The 27,634-nt window shown below is 39.7% G+C and overlaps 4 protein-coding genes and 2 non-coding genes across 8 annotated transcripts; all 6 read left to right on the top strand.

Moving 5' to 3' along the window:
- The first annotated feature begins 1,809 nt into the window (after positions 1-1,809).
- On the top strand, positions 1,810-22,422 carry LOC117144505 (AN1-type zinc finger protein 6). Of its 2 annotated transcripts, XM_033309695.1 has the most exons (6): positions 1,810-1,947; positions 2,180-2,452; positions 14,427-14,861; positions 14,933-15,091; positions 18,023-18,215; positions 18,296-22,422. In XM_033309695.1, the coding sequence occupies exons 3-6, from the start codon at positions 14,763-14,765 to the stop codon at positions 18,442-18,444; spliced, it is 600 nt and encodes a 199-aa protein (XP_033165586.1). In that variant the 5' UTR covers positions 1,810-1,947; positions 2,180-2,452; positions 14,427-14,762; the 3' UTR covers positions 18,445-22,422. The 2 variants fall into 2 exon arrangements, with proteins under 2 accessions (XP_033165586.1, XP_033165587.1); XM_033309696.1 differs by lacking the exons at positions 1,810-1,947; positions 2,180-2,452; positions 14,427-14,861; positions 14,933-15,091 and adding an exon at positions 17,254-17,478.
- On the top strand, positions 14,267-14,344 carry LOC117146132. The gene has a single exon (XR_004459750.1). It is a non-coding gene; the product is annotated as a small nucleolar RNA Me18S-Gm1358 (small nucleolar RNA).
- On the top strand, positions 15,144-17,319 carry LOC117144501. 2 transcript variants are annotated; one of them, XM_033309690.1, is made up of 3 exons: positions 15,144-15,715; positions 15,999-16,351; positions 16,450-17,319. In XM_033309690.1, the coding sequence occupies exons 2-3, from the start codon at positions 16,084-16,086 to the stop codon at positions 17,295-17,297; spliced, it is 1,116 nt and encodes a 371-aa protein (XP_033165581.1). In that variant the 5' UTR covers positions 15,144-15,715; positions 15,999-16,083; the 3' UTR covers positions 17,298-17,319. The 2 variants fall into 2 exon arrangements, with proteins under 2 accessions (XP_033165581.1, XP_033165580.1); XM_033309689.1 differs by lacking the exon at positions 15,144-15,715 and having other exon boundaries at positions 15,747-16,351.
- Positions 15,321-15,399, top strand: LOC117146133. Its single transcript, XR_004459751.1, has one exon. It is a non-coding gene; the product is annotated as a small nucleolar RNA Me18S-Gm1358 (small nucleolar RNA).
- A 716-nt stretch (positions 22,423-23,138) lies between the features above and the next one.
- LOC117144502 (phosphotriesterase-related protein) lies at positions 23,139-24,693 on the top strand. The gene is made up of 5 exons (XM_033309691.1): positions 23,139-23,280; positions 23,370-23,882; positions 23,938-24,102; positions 24,161-24,378; positions 24,444-24,693. Exons 1-5 carry the CDS (start codon positions 23,262-23,264, stop codon positions 24,579-24,581), a joined length of 1,053 nt encoding a protein of 350 aa, XP_033165582.1. The 5' UTR covers positions 23,139-23,261; the 3' UTR covers positions 24,582-24,693.
- Positions 24,694-25,201: 508 nt separating this feature from the next.
- On the top strand, positions 25,202-27,424 carry LOC117142418 (L-threonine ammonia-lyase). Its single transcript, XM_033306376.1, has 5 exons — positions 25,202-25,479; positions 25,536-25,606; positions 26,190-26,640; positions 26,697-26,989; positions 27,057-27,424. The coding sequence occupies exons 1-5, from the start codon at positions 25,240-25,242 to the stop codon at positions 27,406-27,408; spliced, it is 1,407 nt and encodes a 468-aa protein (XP_033162267.1). The 5' UTR covers positions 25,202-25,239; the 3' UTR covers positions 27,409-27,424.
- Positions 27,425-27,634: the final 210 nt, after the last annotated feature.

Raw genomic sequence — 27,634 nt, 5'->3', positions numbered from 1 at the left:
GCGTATTTTTACTGTCTGTTCATTTAAATTGTTATTATTTTTGTTTATTTTATTTTTTTCTTCATTGCTTTTTATTTTGGCTTGTTTGTCATCGCAACAAGGCTAGTGCAGAACCAATTTCGTAGGCAGGTGCGACCTTTGATAGCTAAAATATTTGTCGAGAAACTTCACAAACTGGTATCTATCTACGGATCGTAAGTGATATTTTATATTATTTATATGAACACGATTTCGTTGGAGCCTATGACCTCTAATTAAGCGAATTCTTAGCCCCACTCTGGCTTTTAAATTTGCTTTTGATTTTACATTTGCTTTGCGAGTGATCGCAACAAAATAACATTTCGATCACGTGAAAACGTGGTCGGTTTGATGATACCCTCTAACATATATTTAATAGATGTATGATGTATGTATGAATTTATTGAAACTGATATTGCCTAAATTGAATTTAACATACGAAATATTTTATTATTTCTTAGATATATAAAATTATAAATAGGGTTACAAAATAGACAAAAAGAATTTAATGAGCAGAAACTTGGCAATAATATTTTCAGTGCTGTACAATTTTTATTAGCACTGCTTTTTAGAGCTAATCAACACTAAGCATTTGCAATGTGACATTCCCTGTGCTTAATTCCATTCTCAGTAAGGATAGAACACAGAATTGGACAACATCAGTAATTAAATTGGACAAAGTGCTCCTCAGAACGGACATTCTCTTGGTAAGGGTGATTTGGAAAACCAAATTGCAGGCCTGTTAAACTGCGGCGGATACTCACCACGGCCAGCTAACAGCCATTTCACAATATGGCACTGTTATCAAAAAGATTACTATTGGGGAAGACAAAGCAATCGCCATACGCTACGCGATTTCTACATTAATACTTTTGTTTCCCGTTCGGTGAACGCATAGAAATTGATATTAAAATGATTTTTTTAAAAAGTGCGCAGTTTGCATTGATGACGCAGCAGCGCTGTTTCGCTCTCTGCGGCTGTTAACATGATGTAGCTCTCTTTGGGCTGGCGAACAATATGGCGTCGTCGAAATTGTGTCGTCGCCCAATTTAAAGTCATACGAAAAACCATAAAGATTATTAAAAGCGCGTTTGAAGGTTTTCTGAAACGCCCAGTAAGCATAAATAGTTTTGGTTTGTTGGCAGGGACACGATATAAATTTGACTCTCTATCGTTGCATTGGTCTTTTGTCTCATCTCTCCCTCTGTTCCCCTTCCACAATCTTATTGTGTGTGCACTTTGCACTGTTAGGCTAACAGCGTGGTGTTTTTCGTTGGAAATACGAATTTTCGACCATCTTTGCTCGGTTCACATTTAATTTATTTCCTACATGGCTTCTCTCCGTTGACTGGCGATTTCTTTTTAGCCTGTCATCCTTCATTCCCCTTTCCGAACCACTTTCCCACCACACCAGCAATCAACGCTCTTTCTGCGTTAACAGCGCTCGTTTGGGCTAGAGATGAGACCATGAGTTTAGGCTACGTCGTGTCACGATAAGAATTTAATTTTTCATAAATATCGGTCCATTTTGCGTTCGATTTTAATGTCAAGAGGAGAAAATACAAATTAAAAATTTAAGTAAGTTTACAGACATTGTATTCGATTTTATCTAAATAACTATTTTGGATTGGAAATAATAATCATTTTGACCATTTCAATCACACATACTCCTGGTATTGTTAACTGTTTTCAACCGGAGAAGTTGAGTGACAGACTCACGCTCTCACCACCAAATTGCCACCAACAGAGCTCTGTTAGCTCGCCAGTCGCAGTCATCAAGCGCTGCGAGGTCCGCTCATTTCTGTTAGAGTGCTTGGAGACTTCACTTCGCGTTTGGAGGATCAGATCCACGTTGGTTTTTGGCTTCAATTACCCACAACTGTCATCGTCAGCCCAGTCAGCGCCTTGCTAACTAAACTAGATAATAAAGTAATCACTTTTCCGCGCTCCCCTCCCTCTCTCTCGGTCGTGTTAGTGCGCCCCGCGATTAATAAGAAACGAATTAAAAAGGAAAGCAAAAGGAAAACTGGCAGCGTTTTCCTCTTGCAGCTGAGAAAAACCGCAGGACGCAGCTCAGCAGCAGCGTCGCAGTCGTGTGCGTTGTGCATAAGATAAAAAGAAGAAAAAAAATCTTGAAAAAAGAAATCCTGTAATATTGCAGAAAAAACCGTAATTCGCCACTTGAAACGAAGGAAAAACGAGGAAAAACAACTGCGTCGTGCACCATTTTGTGATATATTTTTGCCCTCCTCCTTCTTCAACGATCCCTGTGCAATTCTCTGTTAAAGAAAAAAATTAAAATAATTACTAGCAACCAATTGAATTTCTGCGAGACCAACATAACACATAAAAATTTCCAACTACTGTGATCCGAACAAAGCTCTAAGTTTTTGAATCAAGCCTGTGTAATTTCCACCCACAACGAATTGAAAAAGTAAGTGAATTCAAACGAGAAAAAGAAAATTATAAATTATTTCATTTTCCTCTTCGGTCGCCTACGTTGCTTACTCACCACTAGTCGATTCCCCACGCTCTCTCTCTCTTCACCACAGTCACCAATACACACGGGCTCGCCTACGTCACTTTGTCGTGTGTGTGTGTGCTTAGACTAGCGTTGCCATGTCGCGCGAATTACGAAGGCAGGAACAATAAATAAATAGCAGTTAAATAAATGGTAGAAAATAAAATTTCATACAAAAAATCTGGGAATTGTCTATAACTTAAAATTGGTTCAGTTTTCAAAATAAGAACTAAATTTTCAATATTTAAATTAGTTTCTTGAAGAATATACTGCAAACAGCAGTTAACGAAGTAGAAGCAGAAGGAACAAGTACAAAATTATGAATCTGAAACAGATAAATCCCTAATCTCAATTTTATTCAGTGCAGCTGTTCAACTTTTTTCTATACTTCTTTGCCAAGAAAATATTACGATTTGCCAAAAACTAAAAGCCCAACCACAAAATGTAGACTTTGAAGCGAAGGACGTCTCTGCTGATAAGTGGAAAATAAATGACTGATAGCTTAAGTACAAACATGCACATATAGATATGCATATATACATGTGCGTGTATGTGTGTGTATATACCTCTCAGCTATCTCCAAATTTAAATAACATTTTCCTCATTATCGCGGTGACCGAAGAAATATCTTTATCTGCACACTCCACAACTTTAATATTATTTTTGCCTGCAGTGCGTGACTTGAATTTTTTGCTCACTCACTCTTTCGTATGACTCATAGACCCGCATATAAGCAGGGCGAGTTCAAATTATCTACGGATTAGGGATTACGGGTTCTTATCAGCGAGTGCATAGGGGGTTCTGGCTGCGATGGCAACCCTGGTTGTTGGACAGTCGCCCAGCTGACTTTGTTTTTCCAATTTTTCTTGGTGACTCATTTGCCTTTTTGCTGTTTTTCTTTTTCGCCAACTCCAGCTCACCTTGTAACAATTACAAAAAGTACATATATTTGCTCGTGTGTTTGTTTTATTTTTTTTTCGGTATAAGTTTTTTTCCTTTGCATTCATCCCACACGTGTTGTATTTTTCTGGGCTGACGCTTTACATAAAGCATTATCTCGTTTTTTTCGTATCAGCTAGAGGCACGTTTTCTGGCATATGCACATTTTGATTGCCCACTATCAAGCACTTTTAGTGCCGGAATTAAACAAAAATGACGACTTTCTTGAAATTTCTGCCGTCTATTTCGCCATTTTCAGTCGAATTTTCGTCGAGATAACAGTGAAAAAAGATAGGAAACGAATCAAGCGCTAATTATTTGTGATTCGTTCGGTAAACAAACATGTTTTTGAGTGAATCAGAAAGAGCGAGTCAAATAGTCGATGATATCGAGCAGGAAACACTTGAACAAATTTAAGCTGATCTCTTTTCAAGGTGGATTTCTCTAAATTTGGCAACGTAAAAATGTGGTTTTTCTACGCAGAATTAATAAATGGAAATGTTAATGCAACAACTAATTCAAAATTGTAATTGTTCTTAAGCAGCGATTATTTTAATTGATTTGTTGTTTGATCAAGGTTCATAGATTGAAATTGTATTTGCTTATCACGCTAGTGATTCATGGATCGATATTGTTTGTCACGATTGTTTGAGAACTTTCCCGATCCCGGGTGACTAATCCCCATTTTGGCGAAAATCGCTTCAAATTCTTGGCACGTTGAGCAACAACAACACGTGTCGTTGTCGCTAATATCTAAAATTATATAAATATGTATGTTCTCGCGAAAAACACACAAAAAGCAGCGCGTTCGTTCAAACAAGTTTTGGTCGATTGAAAAACAAAAACAATTTGTTTTGATGACGGCTCGCTTCGAATTGTGTTAATATACATAAAAACAAACAAATTACCAACACACGCATGTATGTATGTATCGTATATAAAACCAGCCCTGCCTAAAACGTAACGCCTTTCATTTCCCTCGTCGTTTTATTCTTCCTCCACTTTTTGTTGTGGCTAAATGGTTTTATATAAACAAGTAAAAATTGATAAGCGAGCGAGACGTTGGACGCGTGAACGGCCGCGGCCTCATTTTCAGTTGTTATTTTTTTTGTTTTTTGTTTATAGGTCGCGTGTAAATGGATGCCGCACACCCGTGCACCCGTACACCGCCCAAAAAACCCGATGCCGACCATCCACCCACCATATGGCCATACGATCGGCCAGACGATCGAAAACTTCGGATCGGCTCGTACATTTCGGGCCTTTCATTATCTTTGCTTGCCGTTTTCGAAATGTTTTGTGCATAGCGCTATTTTTAGCACTCTAATCCCCTATACTTGATCTTCTTTTTGTCGGCTGTCGTTGTTTTCTCTCTTGTCTTTTTTTCTCGTTTTAAGTTATGCAATTTTTTTGTCGGTCCCTTCAGAATAACAGTTGCGATCGAAATACTAGTAGAATTTAAAGTTTTTAATATTTCAGTAATTTTTTTTGTTTATCATGAATTATACATGAAAGACAAAACATTACATGGCAGTTTTTTTTTTTTTTTTTTTTTTTTATCAAGCAAGCGATACTAATTAAATGACCGCAGCTGTTTCTTTTGGGGACAGACTGTACTGCTTCGATTTCGATCTTGATTAAATCCCATTGAAAATGGATATTTAGTATGCACATATATCGGCTTTTTTTTGGGAGCACAATTACCGCGTCAAAATGCGGGCATAGATTTCAATGTAAATTAATTTGGTGTCTGCATAAATTTTCTTTTCTTCATCAATCAATTTCTACACATGCACTTTGTTCACAGAATTTTCTTTATCTAATGTGAAAGAGATCGCTGGTATACATAAATAAATTTGTATATGTTTTGTTTATTGTCTGGCTGAAAAGCAAAACGGAAATAGCTGAAAAACAAATACCGCCAGTATATTTAGGTCAAATAATAAATTATGTGTATTTTATACAGATTATTTGTTGCAAACCCTCAATGTGAGTGCGAATCCTTCAACACAAGTCCTTGTCAACGAATTGAGGCCTTGATCGTTACCAACTGTTCGACTTTAATGCAATTTTAATTTCCTGGCTTGTGTAGTAAATGTGTGTGTGTACTTATGAGGAAACCACAAAAACGAATAAACAAGAAATAATATAATACGTTGAATCGAGCCGCAAAGAGAAGAGATAAAAGCCACCAACAACAACTGGCTCACCTTGTGGTCAAGAGCTGAAATTTTCTTTCCATCCAACATCGATTTTCCCATTGCAACGTCGCCCGTCTAACCTTTCTTTTGCCTCCCCAATATTGTTTTATCTATTTTCTTGCCAGTTTGTTTTTCCTTTGATTTCAATTTTCTCCAATTTGCTGTACAGGTTTTTTGTGTGTGGGAATCGATTTAGGCGCTCGATTGGCTTTAGTGTTCGACCTCCCCAACCCCCGCCCACAAATTAAAGTTGTGTGCCCGAATAAAAAAGGAACAAGGAGAATAAGTGAAAAGCTCCTCTCGTCGTCAGGAAATTTAAATCCGATGTGGTGTTGTTGCTGCTGTTGGATTTTCCATGGGTTTTTCCTTTATTTTGCCAATGCCTGTGGCGCGCGCATATTCACCACATCTGGCAACCATGGCGACCGTTAAACTCGCTCCCCCGCCCACACACAGAAACCGTTAGCCAGACAAAATGAAAAGCGAAACTTTTTGGCCCAGCCTTTTCTTTTGTCCGTTTCCTTGCTCCCAATGATGAAGATGATGATGATGGTGGTGATGATGCCTCGCCCTGTTCTTTATCTCCTGTCTTGGTCTCCAGTTCATTGCCTCTTTCTTCTTGTAACTGAAGAAAAGGAGAAGCGAATAAAAGAAGCGAATTTGCAATGCATAAATCAATAAAATCAACGATGCACACACGATGCTGTTCTTGCTGTTCAATATCAACGCCCCCGCCACCGCCCAGCATCAAGTCATCAACTCAACTTATCTTGGCTCTGACTCAGCCTCAGTCATAGCCTCCTCATCTCATCTCGTCTTATTACGAATGATAATACTCTTCTCGATTCCACTGACAAAGTTCAAGCGCCAACGGCAAAGTTCAATAGCACAAACTGACAGTTGAAAATGTATATATTTTGCTTATTACAGTCGCACTTCCCTAAAGAGAGAGTTAAAAGACTTGATAATTAGTCATTTTGTTTTGAATATACCATAATCGTAATTTACAGTATTCCCATTTTTGATTGAAATTTAAAGGTTTTTAGGTTCTGATTCTGATTTATAAAAAAAAATGGGTTTTATATATAAAAATATATAAAAGTGTATATATAAAAAGTAATTAAACTAAAATGGAAGTTGTGTTTTCTTATTTCCATTGTTTAACAACCGAAACGCCATAATGGCGAATGTCAAGTTCATGCTAGCATGGCTTCACTGTATGACTGAAACTCTTCAACTCTATCCCATGACTCAAGGCTTCCGCATCTGTCATTGTTTTTGTTTTCGCATTTTCCGTCAATCTGTCCGTCTGTCAGCCATTCATTCAAATGACCACTGTCTACTACACTCGAGAGTTGATTTTCAAAGCTCGGCGAAGAAATAAAGAGACTTTGAACGGCCTTCGCTTTTCTGCACATAAAGCCATAGCCAGATCTCTTTCGGTTAGAGAGAGATACTTCTTCTTTGTCTCGAAATCTATATATGTGTGTGTATATAAGTATATCTTTCCTTCTTTCTGTTTGTTTTGCTCCTTTGTGCACTTACGTTTTTTGTGAATTCTATAAAACTGGTTTCTTTTCGGCGGCGTTGTGTGCGGATTGTTAAATCGCGGCCATAACACCGGAGCTACGAACTCCATTCCATTCCATTTCCTCTCGACTGGGGCTCAGGCTGAGGTTCAGATTCAAACTCAGTCTTACAGTGTTTGTTGTCTGCTTCAGTGATTTGATTAGCCCATAAAGCCGCGACGTTGAGGTACAGTGAACATAGCGCTGGGCGTTTGGGTTTTGTTAACTAATTTACTTATTTGTTTCGTCATCTATTCTCACTGGCTTGCACAACTTACCCCTGAGTTTCGCCCGCATTTTCCATTTTCCACACTGTATCGTAAATTGAGTTGACCCGCCTTTGATGGGAAAGGTTGACACTTATACCAGTTCGATATAAAATAACTAGAAGCAGCCTTGCAAAGTTGAACAAAATTAGTTTTACTAAATAGTAAACTTTTAAACAAATTGTTTTTATTAAATCTATATTATTACCCTAACCCACATGTTGCACTGTAATGCTTATGCTACTATTGCCGCAATATCAATTTGCCAATTAGTTACGCTTCACACGTTGGATAATATCCAGTACTTCGCTGTGATGCTCCTCTTCCTCTTTCTCCGCACTCTTCTCGGTTTCTTCTGGCTCCCCTGCAGCGTTGACGTTGCCCCATATGATGATGATCTTCATCATCGCGGTGGTTGGTTTCTGTCGGTCTCTTGGGTTTGTCAACTCTACTTCTTCATCTCCGCTTCTCTACTCCTCCTCCTTCTCCTTCGATTTTGGACTCTCCCCTATTCCAGGGAAGGCAATCTCCAGCCAAGAGAGCTGGCTACTCATGTGGACGTCGCTCTTCTGAAGCGTTTCATATTTCATTTTCCCATGCGATTTCCATTAATCTTCCATGTGTGTAAAAAGGCAACCGAAAAACTACTTTATAACAATTTTAGGGATTACTAGGGGGTACACGGCAACGAATTTCATGTTCCACCGACGACAAAATGGAGAATTTATTAAAAAGTACTGTTGATAAAGCTTCATAAATTATGATTAATTTTTTTCAAACACGGTTTTAGATTGCCAAGGATAAATGTTTCAGCTGGCACTCTTTTTCAGTGTAGTTGGGCATTGTAACTGCACACCTTGCTGTTCGTTTTCCTCTTCTCCTTTTATTTGTTGCTTTTGTTGACCTGTAGCTGGCAGTGAAGAAATAGCAGAAACAGCAGAAGGAAAGAGAGCAAAAGTTGTGGTGACTTTCGCTGCACGAAGAGCGGAGTTTTGCACACTTCTGCGGGAGCTTCCTCCGCTCCCCCATCTTTTGCTTTCCCCTTCCACGCCTTTTATCTGCTCCCCTTTTATTCGCCTTCCTTTCCGGCCAACGCCTGCTCCTTTTATTTTTTACTTAATGGCCTTTGGCTGCTGCTGCACACACTTACTTGCACATAATTCATAAAAAATGGCTCAAGTGAATTATTGGCGCTCGTAAATTCTTATAAATGAATTTTATAAATATATGTATGGTCAGTGGTACAAAAACCGGGTTCGTTCTGGTTAAATGCAATTCAGATGTGCATATGTATGTGTGTAAATATGTGCTTTTATGGCAGAAAAGTACACTGGTTAATTAATTACATGTGCTCGAATGAAAATCGCTTCAATCAATGTCTGCTTAAGATCAGACGGCAACAAAAGATGGATCGATGTCTGGTGAGGGTCAGTTACTTGGGCAGGAGTTAAATTTAACATGGGTGTTGATAACAATATTCAAATGCCTTTTTATTTATCTTCATGCTAATACGATTTGTTTGAATCATATGGGTTTCCAAGAAAGTTGAAACGAACACACAAAATTACGGGGAAAATGCATTTAAAATACGTTTATCGATAGATCGATGAGTAATGCGCTGCAACTTTGATTGCCTTTCTCTTTGGCCAATCACAAGACCCAAAATCCAAATAATTTTAAATACTTAAAGACCAAAACTAAATGACATTGGCATTTTGCTTTCATTGTCGAATGTTTGGCATAGGTAAATACTTGCTGGCTGCCTTTTCGATAACAACGATTACGGCCGGTCTGTACTTAAAATGTGACAATCTGTTTATTGCTGCCATTTGCTTTGCTTCTTGTGTATTTTTGTGTGTTTTCTCCTCCTCATCCTGCTTAATGGACGCCATTGTTGTTGACTTTTGTGGTTCGTTCTTCGGGTCCTCGCTTCTCCTCTCCTTTGTCTGGGTCCAAAAGAACCCGGGTTCAAGGTGAAATCAGTTCATGTCCGCAGGGCAGCCTGTCGGTGGTCGTCTGTTGATTATTTGTATCCTGCCACGCAGGCGATCAGTCTACAGTGAAACCTCCCTGCAGCGAACCCTTTTCGAGGTAAATACTGGGTAAAAGTGGTTTTTCAAAATTAGATACCGTTTTAGATAATTCATTCTTGGCTGCAAAACTATCATCAATATTTTCTAGTAATTCTAATCTTGTTTATTCTATAAATGCTATCCAGTCTCAATGGTACGATAAGTACGGTGTCGGTCTGTCCAGTTTTAACCCTCGAATGCCTCATTCCTATTCGCTCTGTCTTTTCCCGTCCTTAAACATTCAAATCAATAGGTTGTTTGCAACAACCCTCAGTTTTTGAACTTGTACTCACTTCCCAGGCATGTGCATGTGGAGTTTTTTGACCTATCGCACAACTTTGGTCTCCGCTTCAACATTTTGTTGTTCCCAGAGATGTGTAATTTTGAACAGGTGTTTCCCAGCGTTTCATTTTTGTTTTTTGGTTGTGGTTTGGTTTACCGAACATACTATACACGTTAATCCTAAGCTGCCCTGCCCCTCAATGTCTGGGATCAGTCCTTTCATGCATTTTCGAGGGCGTTGTTCAGAGTTTTATTAATTTTCGCAACAAAACCAAAATCGCCGGAAACATGGCCTCTTGAGGCTATCATTTATAATGGCAAAAATAACACTCCTTCAGTCTGAAAGGAGAGTTCTGTAGTCTTAAATGTAGTCGTCATATCGTCTCTCGGCCGTTCATAGATTGTAATTTATTTTGATTAATGATGGGCGGCAACGTCTCTTGCTCTCCTCTTGGCCTCCTATTTCTTGGCATCTTCTTTCTTCCCCAGTGTTCCGTTAGTTTTATATTTTTTTTCGCCTTCAACTCTAATTTTAAACCAATTCCATTGGCACGCTCTACCGTTGTGTATATCTACAGCATTGATTGATTATTTTAACTACTTTAAAGTGTTTTGTTGGGAAAACATGTTTATTAACCTCTTTAAAGCGGGAGATATAAAATGTGATTTCCTCAGTTGGAACTATAAGTTTTTGTACCCACACTTGGACTTTACAATAGAATACTATTAATGATACTTTGAGCCAGAATATAGGGTCAATCACGCTCTATATAAACCAGTTATCATATAAGCCGGGCTTTAAAGTATAGCTAATGGGGCCTGATTTAGTTGGCGGGGTGATTGGAGGGTTAAGGCTGTGAGCTCAGCTGCCGCCTGACCGGAAGCTCCGCGCATTCTTGCGACTTGCGTTTTGAGCTTAAGCTTAAGCCCCTGAGCTCAACTCGCTTCTAAATTGAGCCGAGCAGCCATCTTGATTCTCGCTCTCTTTCTCTCGTTGTCTCTTCGCTTGTGCTTTGTGCCTCCTTTTGCGCACATTTTAATAAAGTTTAATAATTCAATGGGTGATGTTGTCTCTTTGTTGCATTTCATCAGCATATGTTTGTTGCTTTTGCTGTTGCTGCTCCTTTATTTTTATCGTTGTTGTCTGGTCCGCTTTACGCGCTCATTAATATGCAAATGTGAGTCAGAGCGGTTTATGTTTGTTGTGGTTGTTCCTGGAGTTATACATATTTTTTTTCTTTATATTCTTTTTACCTTTTATGCTGGCCATCATCATCATCATCTTCGTCGTCATGTCCGTTTCTCGAGCCTTTCCTGTTGTAAATTCAGTATTTGAATGCAGGTCAACAGCACATTAACCTGCGTGTTTGTAATTTGTTTACTACCGTCCGCTTTTTATCACAGTTTTCATATCAGTGGATAGCGGAAAGTGAGTGGTAGTCGACTATATGATACCCCACCGCGATACCCGATCCTGAAAACCCCAATCAATTTGACTCGTTCACGTTTGACTTGCATGATTAATGGGGCATGAGCCACCACACCTGGAGAAATAAGCTAAAAAAGAACTGAATTGTTAAATAAATTCTATTATTTTTCATATATGTCATGTTTGTAAAATATACACGTTTTGCTATGCATAATGCAAATCCAGATAAGCGATTTATGAACGGTTTCTTCTCGCCTCCCGCGATTTCTATTCTGTTTCGCCTTCGACTTGCATAATAATGCCTTTTGCAATAGGGAAACCACGCGCTAATTTTTTTTCCCACTCTTGCTAATTGTTTTGCACTTAGCACTTGCATTTATTTTATTTTCTTATATTATTTTTTACTTATGCAATTCACTCGAATGCGCATTTTTCACTCTGCTGCGTAAGAGAGCAAACAAACAATGACGTCACGCGCTTGAGTGATGTCGTCATAAAGTTTGCCCGAAAGAATCATATGATTTCCTATTTGCTTTAATGGCCAACACTTTAACACACGAAAGCAGAACGACACACGCTCGCAAGATAACAAAACGAATTCGCTTAAAAATAGCAGAGGTCGTAAGGTTTTTGGATGGCGGGGGAGGGGGAAAGGATGGTGGGAAGGAGGCATACAAAACAAAATAAATAAACCAATACATATGCAAAGCTTTTATTCTTGATATATACAAATAAAAAAAACTTGGCACAGCAGCCGCGCGTGCTTGTTGACGTATGTACATACTAACGTACCTATTTTTTTATATGCTCACATACAGTGAAAAAAAAACAAAAGTCCAAACGATTATATTTACATATTTTTATGTAATTTTTGACCTAAGAATCATGTTTTTGTATTTGATACATTACCTTATACTGTTAAATCGTTGGTGTGACATTCTATGCAAATGCTTGGAAGAATAGTTTAATAGATTTCATATGATACTATTTTTTCTGTGCACATAAAAGAGTGAGAGAGAGAGAGAGAGATATTCGCCAGCCAATTTGTTGTGTGGGGAATTTTTTCTTTTATTGTTGACATTTTGATTAGCCCACCTCCTATATATAAAATGCATGTGTGGCTTCGTATGTGTGTGTGTGGGGGAGCGAGAAAGAGGATGCGAGACTGCCAGCTGTTTTGACTTTGCAATTAAATGACAACAGCAGGAAATCAAGCCAACATACATACAATCACACTTGAACATTGCACATTGTTTGCTCTGCGCTGCCCACACCGCAACTATAAATCAAAATAAATTTTCTCATACAAGCTAAAGTTGCGTTGAAATAAAGGCAAAGCTAGGAAAATTATTTATGGCTGCGCCCCACCACACAAAAACAACACCAATACACACTGAATTCAGTCGATTGTATGTACAAACCTTAGTAAATGCAATGCCAGTGTAAACATATGTCACTTTTTGTCCCCCCTATCACCATCAAGCTCAAACTCACCACAGCAAATGTTGCGCTCTCAAAGAAAAATACTCCCCATGCTACGTTGTAAATGTAAAAGTTGCTGAGGCCATATTTTGTTTGTAGCTTACATGCGCACATCTCTAAAGCCTGTCTATGTATTGAGAAAAAATGTTGACTGTGTTGGACGCAGTTGTGCAATGGTTTTTTGTGTCGAAGAGGAACCCCCCTTAACTTAAGCCATTTATTAGTTTGTAATTTACGGCAGCAGAGCTATGTGGCTTTCTCACCACTAAGGTCAAATTTTGTATAACAGAATATCGCTCTCTTTATTGCGCACAGACGCACGCACACATGCACACATCCGCTCACGCATTCAGAGCTTCGTGTGCCCATTTTGATTCTCGCCCCGAGCTCCAAAGTCGCATTGAAAATAACAGTAAATGTTATTGTGCTTGTGCTCAATTATTTTCTCTCTCTCTCGCCCTTTTTTCATTCCTCTCTCGTTCTCTCTCATTCCTTCTTTGTTGACCATGTAACTGATGGTTCAATCTCCCACCTCTCTTTATTGTTGTTGTTGGTGGATGATGGCTTTTACCATTAGGTTTTGACTTTGCTTCTACACTGCGGGAAACGAAACGATTAAATTTAAAGAAGTTGTAAAAACTCAGTTTCATATGTTGTAACAGATCAATTTTAGTTCTTATCTAAAATCAATTTTAATTAATTCTTTTAGTTACTTTAAATTAACTGAATAAATGTTTTGAGAAGTGTCGGTAACCAGTTTATATAATTTAATCAGTTTAAATTTCACAACATATTGCAAAACGATTAAGGTACAGGGGAGTGCGTACTTTGAACTGCGCTAAAAAAAGATGTATCGTTCAGTGTAGGTCTCGGATTTCGCCCATAACTCTCTCTTACTTTGTTTTTGATGGATGTGCAGCTCGGCACGTCGACTTTTCGACTTTGAGAAAGTAAACTGATCGCGATAAATCGATACTGGCCAGGTATTTTCTGTTAAATCGATCGACATAAACAATTGGATACTTGGGGAATATATATGGCACCAGTTTGAACCGTTAGGTGTGACTGCTTTATATTCATTAAGCATAAAACAAACTCGTTTAGCTTACTACCTCTTACTACGGCTCGTTCTCAGCTTGCTGGCGAAACTGGTTTAGGCCCGACTTTGTTCCCTCTCTCGCAAATGTACCCATAGTGTGTATATCTGTGTGCGATATGCTTGACAGCCTTGAAGAGAGCGAGCGGATAAATGAAAAACAACATAGTTTTTATTTGTCATGTGGTTTCTGCTGTTGTTGCTAAATTTTTTATACAGCATACATTTGTATTTTGTGTGTGTGATTGTGCGGCTTGTTTATTGAACGTGTTGCAATGCAATTTAGTGCAACATAGTTGCAGATCATCAATTTGAAACAACATAATCCAATTTAATTGTTTCCACATGAGGAAACTCATAAGCAACAATCAGTAGATGATACTTTAATACTATATTTCAAATGATGATATTTCCATGCACCACTCTGAAGCTTTTATTAGCGTCGTGCAGATTATGGATTTCTGAACATTGAAAAATTACATTGTGCAGTATATGATAAACGTTTTACAAGCAGAATTTACTAACTTTGCCCTATCTTTATTCGTTTTTCAGCTCGTACTCTGGATTATTTGCGGCAGTCACGAAGCAAAAAACATAAGCTCAGCCTAATAATTGGACGAACTGATTAAAAAACAGTTAAAACAAGGCCCGCAAAAACAACGGTGGATCAACAGTTGCGAGTCGCAAGTTGTTGCAAGTCGCTAGTTGCACGTTGCCAATTTGAAATTGCACGCTTCCACGACTGAGACAGGAAGGAAAGGAATCGCTGCCGCAGCAGGAAGCAGACGAAACTTCGCTGGGCGAAAGTAAAAGCAGGGTTGGGAAATCAAGCAAATCCAACAAAAAAGAAACCAACCGCACAGACCCACAAAGGCGCTTTAGCCAGCCATGGAACGTGAATCTAACCCAATGCAACCCATGTGCCGCTCCGGTTGCGGCTTCTATGGTAATCCAGCCACAGATGGTCTCTGCTCCGTATGCTATAAGGTGAGTATTTTCGTGAAGATCCAGCAGATGAACGCAAATATTAATCCTTGTTGCATTTGTCTATCCCACAGGACTCGCTTAGAAAAAAGCAACAGCCACCTGTGAGCAGCACACCTGTCTCCGTTCCAAGCCCACAACCTAGCCCCACATTCAGTCCGGCCATCGCAATCACCAACACCGCACAGCCCACAGTCACCAGTTTACAACAGCCACACAACGATGTCAAAGAGGTGAGCAGAGTTACGGAGATGTTTGCCAGGAGTACTTCCAGTTTCCACTATCAAGGAAGATTAGTTGTAATATCAAATTCAAAAACGGTTTTAGACTTCTTCAAAAGCTATATTTTGTACACCTGAAATGTGGTCCTCGTAGCTTAGTAATCGTTTCTTGAAATTAGAAACTGGAACTAGTCTAGTAGAATAGTAGCTAAGATCCTTGCCTGTTACATACTTATGGAACTTTTTCACATGATGATACTTCCATGCACCACTCTGAAGCTTTTACTAGCACCGTGCAGATTATGGATTTCTGAACATTGAAAAATTTCATAATTATTAATACATGACTGCCTCGATTTGCACGAAAACCACATAGGCTCGGCGTTTTGTGTCCTGTTTAGTAAATGTTTACATTCAGTCAGTGATAATTACTTTTGACTTTCGGACATAAATTCAGTGTAATCTTAAGTGAAATTGTTGAAACAATTTGTTGTTTGTGCAAATGAACATTAGGGGAAATCAAGAAGTTGCGGTGTCGATTTAGTTAAGTGATCTCTGTAACTTTCGTGTCGGTGTGGATGAGAGTACTATCCTGATGATCCTGCCACCGATAACTCCGCCGCATTTGTAAATAAGGTAAAGTGTCCACGGTCTCTATCCGCCAGTGACCATCCCAAGAAGCTGCTGCTTCAGCTATACAATAATCTTGAAACGACTTAGAGCGGGGATTCTGAGATTTCGTTTCAGTTTTAAAGTAGAGTATAATTTCCCATTTTTTGGGCTTGCTTAATGCTATTATCTTCAGTAATACATATATGTGTATTTAATGTTTGCTCTGTACGCGATCTCAGAAGCCCTTATTCCTGCAACTAATCGTTCGGTTTAATGTCACTTATTTGTCAATTCCATTCGGTTTCAGTTTGGCAGTAGCTTCTGCTCGGAATCAAAATTTTCCTATATTTCGGCCCTTATTTCAAAATTAAAAGTCTTTCCAAATCGTTAATATGGTAGTTACCATTGTTACCTCTCCGCATAAAAAAGCTGGTCGTGTGGTGCCTCCCAAAAGTACCCCAGTTGCCGACAAATCTCGATCCGTTTCCACGCTTCTATCGACTGATAAGCGGAAAGGGCCGATGAGCGTTGGAATCAAGCGGGCCGCAGCCGGCGCGCTAACGAGTCTTAGCGGACCGATAGCCGCCGGACCTGTGAGCCTTGGCCTGGTCACTGGAACGGATAGGAATGGAATACCGCAACACAATGCGGCCTCAAAGGGTACTGAATGTTCTTACTGGGTCTACCGGCGTCGCCCAGGCGCACTAACCTCGTTTCCCACCTACACATCTCTCCTCTACTTCGATGCGATGTTGCAGCACAAGCGACCGCAACCCGTCCAGCAGCCCCGATCCCGCCACCACGCTCATACCGCCGGGCAGGGACATCAGGAGCAGCCGCTTCTGCCTCCGCTCGCCTTGCTGCCAAGGTGCCTGGTGCCCCAGTCGTCGGATTGGACTCACACACCGGAAGCAGCAACGTAAGCCAACCTCCGTCAGTCACCAAGAAGAGCTCCCTGTCCAGCCGTAAGCTTGGCGGTGGCAAAGCCACAGATTCAAGCATCAAGCGGCGCGTAAAGTTCTCGGCAAATGTGCACACATTCCCGTCCCTTACAAACACCAAGAAGTCCACCCGGATTGGCGAGCTACAGCTGAAGAAGAAGGTCAAGAAGCTGAAGCGTATCCGATCGCGTCGGGAGGGCGGAAGTGGTGAGACAGCGCGTGATCTCCTTAACTCCAGTGGTATAGCCGCAAGTAATCTGGACATTTACCAAAACGGCGCCATCGTTGATGTGGAACCCGTTAAAACACCAGAACCACCACGTGTTCTACGCCTAAACGTTGTGGGCAAATCGTCGCCGGCAACAGGAAAATCTGCATTAGTAACAGCCCTGCGGCGTAAGGCTAAAAGAACAGCAGAACAGGAAGAAAAGTCCGCGGAATCTGTAGCTACTAAAGGTAGTAGGACAGGAAAGCCCAAGACAAAGACGATCAGAAAACGTGGTGGTAGCAGCGCGAAGACTCAGCTCGCATCCAGCTCGCATTTGGTGGATAGCAGTGCGGGCTTAGTGGGGAGGAAGAAACCAGCAGCAACGGCGGCAACTGTCAGTCAGCGGAATAGTCAAATACAAAAACAAAATGGGCGGCGAGGCTATGGAAAAGTCTGAAGGCGGCGATCAGCCGGAGAGTGCTGGCGAGAAGGAGCAGGTGCATCAAGGAGCAGACCAACAGGTTCAACGGGAAAAGCGTCGTCGAAGTGTGTCTCCTGACGGGGGCGATGTAGGCAGTGTAAAGACGGCTGAGGTTGTTTTAGACGGTGCATCGGATGTTGCCGTAACTAAGAAGCGGGTAAACATTAACCACAACACATCATCATCGCATCGCCACTCTTGTTTTCCTCACAAAATATATTCTCACTCGACCGATTCGATACGTATTCTTGGCAACAGTTGTACAGTTGACGGTGCTCTGCTAAAGCCGAAAAGACGCCTCTCAACACCACACAGCGGATGCTAAAACATTTTGATGAAACAGTCGAAATTGTTTAGTCTAATAAAAGAGGAAATAATATACTAAAACAGTTCTTCAAGGCTTTTTGAATGCAGATCGAGGCGGCGGACGAGAATGTATAGTTGTGGTTTAAATAATAGATGCTTTGCTCCTGTTTCAATCTACAGTTAGATTATTCGCGCTTGGGAAATCGAAGAGAATAATAGAGATTTTCCATTCCCTTTATTGATTTGTAAAGCTCTCGCCCATCTCTATAATTTTGCCCTCAGCTGTGCAAAAGCTCTCTTTCTGTTGGAAAATGGCTAGCAAATCGGTTGATGCTATCATATATTTTTGTCATGTGATTGAAATTCCCTTTTTTGTTTTATTTCCGTTTCCGCAGAAAATCACCGAAGAAGCCGCAGCTGCTGCCAAAGTCAACAGCGAAGCCATCACATCGGCGACTGGTCCAAACACTTCCACACAAGCAGCCGCCTCCGCCAACGAGGAGGATGACAAGGACAAGGAAGACGATAAGGATGCCAAAAAGAAGAAGAACCGATGTGGCGAGTGCCGCAAGAAAGTTGGACTGACCGGTAAGTGTCCGCCGTGCTGGCTCTTATATTCCCCGAATGATGGTACATCATTTCTAACGAAATCTATCTTTCAATTGTAGGTTTCCAGTGTCGCTGCGGCGGTCTGTACTGCGCCGTGCATCGTTATTCTGATAAACATAACTGCACATTCGATTATAGAGAGCATGGCGCACAGGAAATCCGACGCAACAATCCGGTTGTCGTTGGCGAGAAGATTCAAAAGATTTGAATTTCGATATTGTGCCAGTAACAGTAACAGTAGCCGTAGAATGATAATAACCAACTACACATAATAAGAGTACATATATATATATATGATGCGCTATAAAACGGAAAGCAACAACAAAAACAACACCAGCAGAAAGCATAAACACACACCACACAAAATCACACAGAGTAATGCTAAATGAATCGATATAAACTGTAATTGTAATGTAATTATAATGTAAACAGCAAAATCAAGCAACAATAGTTCAGAGAAACGATAACCAAATACCCCGCAAAAATGCAGCAACAACTGGAACAACAATTTCGATGCTCAACAACGTTAAGTTAGCAACGTCCAGCAGCAAGCTGCGGCAGCAACTTGCCACAAACGCACCAGGAAGCAGCGTTCAGCAGCCAACACCTTTGTATCATCTTGAACCAGACGCGTGACAGCGTTAGCAAGTGCAACAACAATCACCGCCGCGTTTGTGGAATGCGAAGAGCAAACGCAGCAAGCAACATCAACAACAACCAGCACAACCGATTGCCTTGGTCGCCTGCTGAGCTGGGCCGAAAACAAAACAGTTTTGAAGAAAACACCTTTCATCGACCAACGTTGAAATAGTTTGTTATTCCAAATACAATTTGAAAATTGTTTGTATTTAGCTAAAAATCCAACAAACAACACACGGCCACATTTGCAACGACAACAAGCACACAACAAACAACAAACCTTTGTTTCATGTTATCAAACACCGCAACAATCTTTTAGTAAGACAATGTGTGTCATTTGTTTTTGTAATATGTTGGAGTGTATTAAATAAAAAAAAAATTCAAAATGCAAAGTATGAAAAGAAATTTTAAGAAAAATTTAACAAACCCAAATTCACATACAAAACAAAAACCAACCAAGCAACCAACTCTTTCTCAATTCTTAATTATCAGCTATTACATGAAAAAAGAAAAACTAATATATATTAATTAATTATGTATATGTATTAAAAAAGAAAAAGCAAGAAAAAAATATGCAAAATTAAGCGTAAAAAAACAAAGCCCTCACCACAAAAAAAAATGTAAAAAAACCTGAAGAAAAGAAACAAAGAATAACGCAGTTGTGTAGAGCTCCCTAAAAAGTTTGCTAAGAATCCACGACCACGCTAGACACGAGCGAGAGAGAGAATAGCTATAGAGAGAGAGAGGAGAAGCGCGATTAGTGTAAAGCAACTTGGAGCATAACAACTCCCTATACATAGAAATCTAAATATAATTATAATTAATTAGTGAATCAAAGCAGGCGAATGCAGTGCAAGCGGCGTTTTTTCTTCGTTTTACTTTTTGCCCTCCTCCTGTCCCTCTAACATTAAATTGAATTGATTTTAATTTTCTGATTTTCGATGAATTATATATATATATGCATAATATTAACTATATCTACATCTATATATGTATGGTAGGATATGTAAATCGTGTGAAGCATACACACATATAGTTTCTTTGGGTATATGCACATTAAGGCGAAAAAACAAAAGATAAAAACCATTAAAAAAGCATATTCTATCTATATATATATATAGCGGTTACAAAGTAAATTCAGCAAAAATGGCAAACGAAAAATGCAAAAAATACAATAAATATATATGGTTCGTCTTTAGATTTTTATTGCTTTAAGCGTTATTTAGTTTTTCTTTGTTTATATTAAAACACACATGCGTGTACACAACAAAACAACAAACCCCTTTTTAATTTAGCTTTCTCCATTCTGTAGTACATAATTTACAATTTTATTCAAATCAATTACACCTATGCAAATAAATTTACATCTAGAAATAAATTGTGTTGTTAACCCTACAAACAAGAACAAAAAAAATACAAAAATGAAAAAAAAATCAAAACAAATGTTGTAAGTAAAACTAAACTTACCAATAACAAAGAGGAAATAATGCAATAAATTTGATTCTACAATTAAAATTCCCACAAGACCAAAACCAATCCAATAAGTACATTTGGCACAAAGAACTGAAAAGGAATCGTTTTCGCACCAGCAACAAAACAAAAGCCGACACCAAACTCGCCTTCAACCAATCGCCTTCCCATTGGGAAAACTTTTCGCGAGATCGAATCTATCTAGAGGTGTTGCCAAATCCCAGGCAACACTCCTAGTTATACGTTGATCTGGGGAATCTCGGGGTCAAAGCGGGTCCATAGGGACCTTCGTTGTGCACAGCAGATTCTGGACAAGAGTTGAGCAAAGCAATCCAGCAATAGTGAAGTCCAACCACGTTAGGGGGTGTTTAGTCAGAACATTTGAACTGTACAAAATCAGAGATGAAAAATGCAACCTAGAAACGAACTTCAATATAATTTTAAATGAAAGACGAAACCTAGAAATGTACAGAGCCAGAGATGAAATAGATGGGAGAAATTAGGGATGTGAAGAACTGCAATTAATCAACAAGAACAGCTAAATGTCATTTTAATTTTAATTTGTCCCCTCACACTGATAAAGGCAACACTCTACATATACGTATATCATAATTTAATTGAAAACTATAAAATTAATTAGAAAAATTGTATACATACACGAACACACAATATGGATTTTAAGAATTAACGAACAAGCTTACCACCATTTAAAGGCGTTTTAAAACTGATTTACTAACTTCAAAAAGATAAAATTTGAAGATGAATATAAAGTTCGAATCGATTTAATAAAACCCATTTCTATCATTTTTGCATAGTTGTAGTTTTCAGTTACAAAAATTTACAATGCTTTAGTGTGCTTTTAGTTGAAATTGTGTTTATATATTTAACGAAAGAGTAAAGTGAAAAGGCAAATAATAATTATAACTAAGCGTAATAAACTTTTATTATCATTAACCACAACGTTTATTCTAGTAGTTCTTTATTGTATTACCAGATTAATTATTATTATTTTGTTGTGTGCACCTCTTAGTCACTTTTGCGCTTATAAGCTAATCAAAACAACTCGCAAGCAATCACTTCCACATTGTTTACAATCCCAATCCCGATCCTGATCCCAAATCTCCAGCCTGAGAATCCCAGTTCCGCCAAAATCTACTTGTGTTAAAATCTTTTGCAATTGCTAGCCGAATTTGATAATTGTTTGACTCTTACTTTGGATATGTGAAGTGTTTTGTTGACAGAAGGAGCGGAGATGGAACGAAATTAGTTGATTTAAGCGTATGAATGGGATTTAATGAATATGAATATGAATGCATCCAATATCTAAAACTATGCGTATATAAATATTTTACTAATGTGTAATTGTAATTAAATGCGTCGGATGAGAATATCTGCAGCTGAAGCAGAAGTTGGGCGGAGAAACAGTGAACATATATATTTAACACAGAAACGGTAAAGCTAGAAAATCTAAATAGAAATAGATATATACTTATACCTAAACATGAGCCTCAGATCCGGGCGTATATAAGAGCAACAACTATTTTAATTAAACTTAAACAAATGCATAAACAAATACAATAAAATAGAAGTTAAAGCAAGAGCAACCACAAAAACAATTGAAATGAACAATGAAAACAATATTAACTTCAAAATTTATATAGCAAACTGGATAATGTTCAATAAAATGCGATAATATAATTTTTAAAAACATTTGCATTTTTCATTTTCATTTGATTTAGTTTGGACGCAGTTTTTCAAAGATACTTTTTCCATCTTTCGATATCCATTTGGAACCGAAGCCAAGCCAAGGTGCTAAGTAGTTTAGATACGATGACGAGGTGGCTTAAATGGCCAATTGAGAGTAGATCGAGTGGCTCTGGGATTTGTTTCAAAATGGTTCGTTCGCTCTTAATGCAATAGTTAATAACCTAACTAAAGTCACAGCAAGTGTTCAAAAGTAAAACTCAGTAACTACCTAAACTCAGCAAGTAAATAACAATAATACATTTGTGTGTGCTTATTTCGTTATGATAATTTTAAAACAGAATCACACAGTTAATAACTTCAAGTGAAGAAAATGATTTGTCTATAATTAAGCTGCTAAATTCTCCAAAAACTATTTGAAAGCCCAACCATACAAAGAGATGAAGCAACAATTACAATATTTGACAGATTCTTCGCGAATGGTAAAATAATGAATGCTTAGATCTTAAGACAAATCGAAGGAAATATATATAGATATATATACGAGATATAACAGTTAAATGAATGATGCAGCAATGTCGTATGAATAACAGAAACATATATCTTAAGTATAAATGAGTATATATATAGACTATATATACACACATATGTATATCTGATAAATGAGAAATCGCTAAACTGATAAAATTAAAATCTAAGTAAAATTAAAAGAAAATACAAAACACGGAAAGAAATGGAACTAATAAAGAGAATTATTCTGAGAAATATAAACCACCTGACTTTCAATTGAGCGAAAAAGGGTGAATAAATTGTTAAGTGCGTGTTCGCCGAAAATATATTTGCAGGTCTAGATAATAGCATTGATTTTATTGTATCACTGCAGTTAAGATCACCTGCTTTTATTTAGCATTTTAAGATTGAATCTGATGCTTCGTAATGAGAACTAATGGAATGATCAACAACTCAGCCCACTGCAATCTCTGATTGTGCGCAATAGAATACTTTCTAGATAAGACGGGGTCCGGGGATCAAGCAAAAGCAACTGTAAACATATATCTGCGGTTGGGGAACTCCACAGTGAACCGTCTCTCGAGATCAGTTCTCCACTGGCCTTCGTAGAGATCGGTCCGCTGAAATTATCTTCTAAAAATACCTTTTAAATCGCGAGAAGAGCAAATATTCAAAGCGTGACCCACATTGAAAGCTGTGAATATGTCAACCGTACAGACCGGTGAGTTGGAATCCCGGGGAGATAAGAGCTATTTTTAAGCTTATCTCAGCTCATCTGATAACGAAATTTTCCGCTGTTTTTGCATCCAGTTCTGGGCACCATTACACCCAACCTGCTGGGTCGAACTTTGACCCACGAGCATGTTGCCCTCGATTTCGAGCACTTCTATCGCCCACCGCCGCCGGATTTCGAGAGTGAACTCAAGGCAAAGATCAGCATGTCCACCCTGGGCTATGTGCGTCTATATCCGTATTCCAGCAAGGAGAATGTCCGCTTCTACGATGGAGAAGCCCTCGAGGCGGCCAAGAAGGATGTGCTGCTGTACAAGAAGCACGGGGGTGGCGGCATTGTGGAGAACAGTAGCTACGGCCTGAAACGCAATCTGGAGTTCATAGTGGAGCTGGCCAAGAGCACGGGTGTTTACTTTATTGCCGGCACCGGGCACTACATCCATGCCATGCAGGATGCCAGTCATGCCAGCCTAACCGTGGAGCAGATGAGCGACTTGTACTCCAAGGACATCATCACTGGACTGCAGGTCAATGGCAAGGTGGTCAAGTGCGGATTCATTGGCGAGGTGGCCAGCGTGTATCCCATTCATGGTGGGTCTTAGCAAAGCTTATTAAGAATCCTAATATATATATATATTCTTTTAAGATTTTGAGAAGAATGCCATCAAGGCGGCCGGTGAGATTCAGGAAGTCCTTGGCTGTGGTGTTTCCATGCATCCGCATCGTGTTACCAAGGCTCCATTTGAGATCATGCGTCTTTACTTGGAGGCGGGTGGACGTGCCGACAAGTGTGTCATGTCGCATTTGGATCGTAAGTAATATAGTCTTTTGAACATACCCAGTTTGATTGAACGTTCCATATGCATTAGGCACCATTTTCGACATCGATGAGCTGCTGGAGTTCGCCAAGCTGGGCTGCTACATTCAGTACGATCTCTTTGGAACCGAGTGCTCCTTCTATCAGCTGAATACCAGTGTGGATATGATCTCCGATGGCCAACGAATCGACAACCTGATAAAGCTGATTAAAGAGGGTTTGGTGGACAAGCTGCTCATGTCCCACGACATCCATACAAAACATCGATTGGTAAGCTAAAATTAACTCGATTGTAAATCTCTTCTATATACTAATCTATATCTATATTTATTTAGACCTCCTATGGCGGTCATGGCTATCATCACATCCATACGAACATCCTGCCCAGAATGTTCGATCGCGGAGTTACTTTGGAGCAAGTGGAGCAAATGACGGTCACCAATCCAGCAAATTGGTTGGCCTTTGACCCCTAAACCTACAAATTTTGTTATTTTGGTAGCATCTCTTATCATGTTATTCTTGCTGATAAGATAAGAGCCGTTCTTTTGGCAATAATAAATGGGCGTGTCTTCGAACTCGAGCTAATCACATTGTTTTTATTACAAAACACGAAAATGGGGGCTCGTACGATTTTTTTAGAAGCAATTAGAAGGTGATTAATGAAAAATTAGGCTACCACAAAAATGAGTCCTCTACCTTTGTTCCATATCGATTTTCTAAAAATTTCCAATTGTTAAGAATGTTTCCACTGCGGATTAGAGATAAGTCTGCTAAATCCTTATCGTTTTCGAACCGCTTTCAAACCACGCACTCAACTTCTCGTAGACTTGATTTCCTATCGGGATGAAACAGTTCCGATGGATGTTGCCAAAAAAAAGGAGGAAAACGGAGGAAAACGTTATCGTTGTTATTGTTTCATATGAGGTTGCCAGAACAGCTCTTATCAGCTCGTCGTCAGGCCAGGCCCCATAAAGTGACCAGCCGGCAATTGAAACGCAAAGGTGCCGTATTTACGACCCAATGGAGTCTCCTCATCCACTCGCCTATATATACCAGTTCCGATTATAGTCGCAGTCATCAGTATTCGGCGAGCTGTTTAACCCGGAGGATCTAGAGTGAATTTCAGTTGCAATGTCCCAGGCAGTGAAGACGGAAGCGCCCAAGGAACCAAATGGTTCGGCTGCCAAAGCCAATGGCACCGCTGTCAATGGCAAGCTGGAAGCCCTGAAGAGACCCCGACATGTTTCTGGTGGTGTGGAGGAAATCATCGATCCCTTTTGCAATCCGGAGAAACCGCAACGCATATCCTTCCATGACGTCACATCCGCTGCCTTCCTCATCCGCGGTGGCGTGGAACGCACTCCCTGTCCGGTAGATATTCCTGCCATTGATATTTTGGAGTCCCAGAATAAGTGATTGACTTACAGAAATCCACATCATCGGACCTATATGGCATGGAGTTGTATCTGAAAAAGGATTTTCTGCAATATACAGGCAGGTAAGTTATCAAAATTTAAAAGGGATTCTAGATTATTTAGTAAATAGTACTTTAATTTAGCAATTAACAAAGATTAGGTCTTCCCCCCTTTTGACTGCTTTTTGATTGCACTTATATGTAGGTCCAAGGTGCATTTTCAGTTCGGCTTTATTATTGTTTATACTTAACATTTAGTAATCAATTAGTATACTATAAATATTGTCTGGGAGAATCTTTTGTGTACTTTGATAAGCGGCTGTATTTACATGCATTCCACAGTCGAAATAAAGCTACAAAACAGGATTATACAATTTTGACATGTATTTTACATAATTATTAAATATTATGTATTTTTAGCCATGATATATTTATTTGTTGTTACCTTAGCCACTTTATTTCGCAGTTCAATAGAGTAGGTCGCATTTCTATTATAACGCCAAAATTTCGGTGATAAATTTGGCTGCACATAAAAGTCAAAGATCCGATAAGATAGGGTTTAATTGGTAGATATGGTTCGATGGGCTCAAATTAATTGCTGTTGCTAATTGATTTTTGATTTTGTGAACAACATGTGACTGATATGCCCAATTCACAATTTTGACAGCTTCAAGGAGCGTGGCGCACGCTACGCCTTGCTATCATTAACCGAGGAGCAGAAGCGAACCGGAGTGATCAGTGCCTCCTTGGGTAATCACGCCCAGGCCTTGTGCTATCATGGCTGGAAGCTGAATATACCAGTGACCGTGGTGATGCCCAAGGCGGCGCCCATCATGAAGATCCAGAAGTGCCGGAACTATAAGGCACGCGTCATCGTCGACGGAAATGACATGGGCGAGGCCAAGTCGCTGGCCATGCGAATGTCCCGCGAGGAGGGACTCCTGTACGTGAATGGCTACGATCATCCGCACATTATGGCCGGCCAGGGAACTATTGGCTTGGAGATACTCGAGCAGGTGCCGGAACCGGATGCAGTGGTGGTGCCAGTGGGCGGCGGTGGACTGATTGCCGGTATTGCCACAGCTGTGAAGGCTTTGTCCCCCAAAACCAAGATTATTGTAAGTATATTTTTATTATTACTATTTTTGCATGTCTCCTAATTGTTTTTTAACAGGGTGTGGAGTCAGAGAAGTGCGCCAGTTTCACCCGGGCCATGGAAAATGATGGACCCATCCACACGCCCATCAAGAACACATTGGCTGATGGCTTGGCCGTTCCCAAAGTTGGCTATAATGCCTATGCCACCGCAATGCCGCTAATTGATCGCATGGTGGTGGTCAAGGAGGAGTGGATCGCAGTGGCAATCCTCAGATTGGTGGAGGAGGAAAAGTGCGTCGTCGAGGGAGCGGGTGGTGCGGGTCTGGCGGCCATTCTGGCCGGACACCTGGATGAGCTCAAGGGAAAGAAGTGAGTACTTTCAGTGAGTACTTCACTGTAAGTTCTAAACATTTATTTGTTTTTTACCATATAATAGAGTTGTGGTGCTTCTGTGTGGAGGAAACATAGACACCACCGTTTTTGGTCGTTGTTTGGAGCGAGGTTTGGCCGCCGTGGGTCGCCTGGTCAAGTTCAATGTGGAGGTTAGCGATCGTCCTGGCGGAATCAACGATCTGTGCGCCCTGCTGGTCCGAGTGGGCGTGTCCATCAAGGACATCATGCACGAGCGAGCCTGGCTAAGGGATGTCTACACCGTGGAAGTGAAGGTCGTGTGCGAAACCGTGGACTGGACCCACAGTCTGGAGCTGAAGAACGAGCTGAAGAAGTTCTACTCGAAAGTTCAGTTCTCCGATGTTCCGCTGGCCCTGACAAATGATACCGATTCGTAGGATACTCTTCTGTATATATATATAGTACACATATGATTTATTCACTTCAGCAGCGCAGCAAAACTTAAAGCTTTAACTTAGAGCTTAGTTGTATTAGAGTAAACATAATCGTAGTCGAAGTAGAAATGTAAATTAGGTGTAAATAAATATACATAGAATACAAAGTCTAGAAACAAATTGACAAACGTAGGGATTGCATAATGTACAAATTATGAATCACTGCCTA

Source organism: Drosophila mauritiana, chromosome 3R (assembly GCF_004382145.1).
Source record: "Drosophila mauritiana strain mau12 chromosome 3R, ASM438214v1, whole genome shotgun sequence".
Lineage (NCBI taxonomy): Eukaryota > Metazoa > Arthropoda > Insecta > Diptera > Drosophilidae > Drosophila > Drosophila mauritiana.
Note: the sequence above shows the minus strand (reverse complement) of the source record. Positions and strands in the feature narration are given on the sequence as shown.

Coding starts and splice junctions, on each gene's coding strand:
- LOC117142418 (XM_033306376.1), top strand. CDS start 25,240: ATGTCCCAGGCAGTGAAGACGGAAGCGCCCAAGGAACCAAATGGTTCG. Junction 25,480..25,535: donor TGGAACGCACTCCCTGTCCG/GTAGATATTCCT, acceptor ATTGACTTACAG/AAATCCACATCATCGGACCT. Junction 26,990..27,056: donor GATGAGCTCAAGGGAAAGAA/GTGAGTACTTTC, acceptor ACCATATAATAG/AGTTGTGGTGCTTCTGTGTG.
- LOC117144501 (XM_033309690.1), top strand. CDS start 16,084: ATGGTAGTTACCATTGTTACCTCTCCGCATAAAAAAGCTGGTCGTGTG. Junction 16,352..16,449: donor ACACAATGCGGCCTCAAAGG/GTACTGAATGTT, acceptor GCGATGTTGCAG/CACAAGCGACCGCAACCCGT.
- LOC117144502 (XM_033309691.1), top strand. Junction 23,883..23,937: donor CAGCGTGTATCCCATTCATG/GTGGGTCTTAGC, acceptor TATTCTTTTAAG/ATTTTGAGAAGAATGCCATC. Junction 24,103..24,160: donor TGTCATGTCGCATTTGGATC/GTAAGTAATATA, acceptor CATATGCATTAG/GCACCATTTTCGACATCGAT.
- LOC117144505 (XM_033309695.1), top strand. CDS start 14,763: ATGGAACGTGAATCTAACCCAATGCAACCCATGTGCCGCTCCGGTTGC. Junction 14,862..14,932: donor TCTGCTCCGTATGCTATAAG/GTGAGTATTTTC, acceptor TCTATCCCACAG/GACTCGCTTAGAAAAAAGCA. Junction 18,216..18,295: donor CAAGAAAGTTGGACTGACCG/GTAAGTGTCCGC, acceptor TTTCAATTGTAG/GTTTCCAGTGTCGCTGCGGC.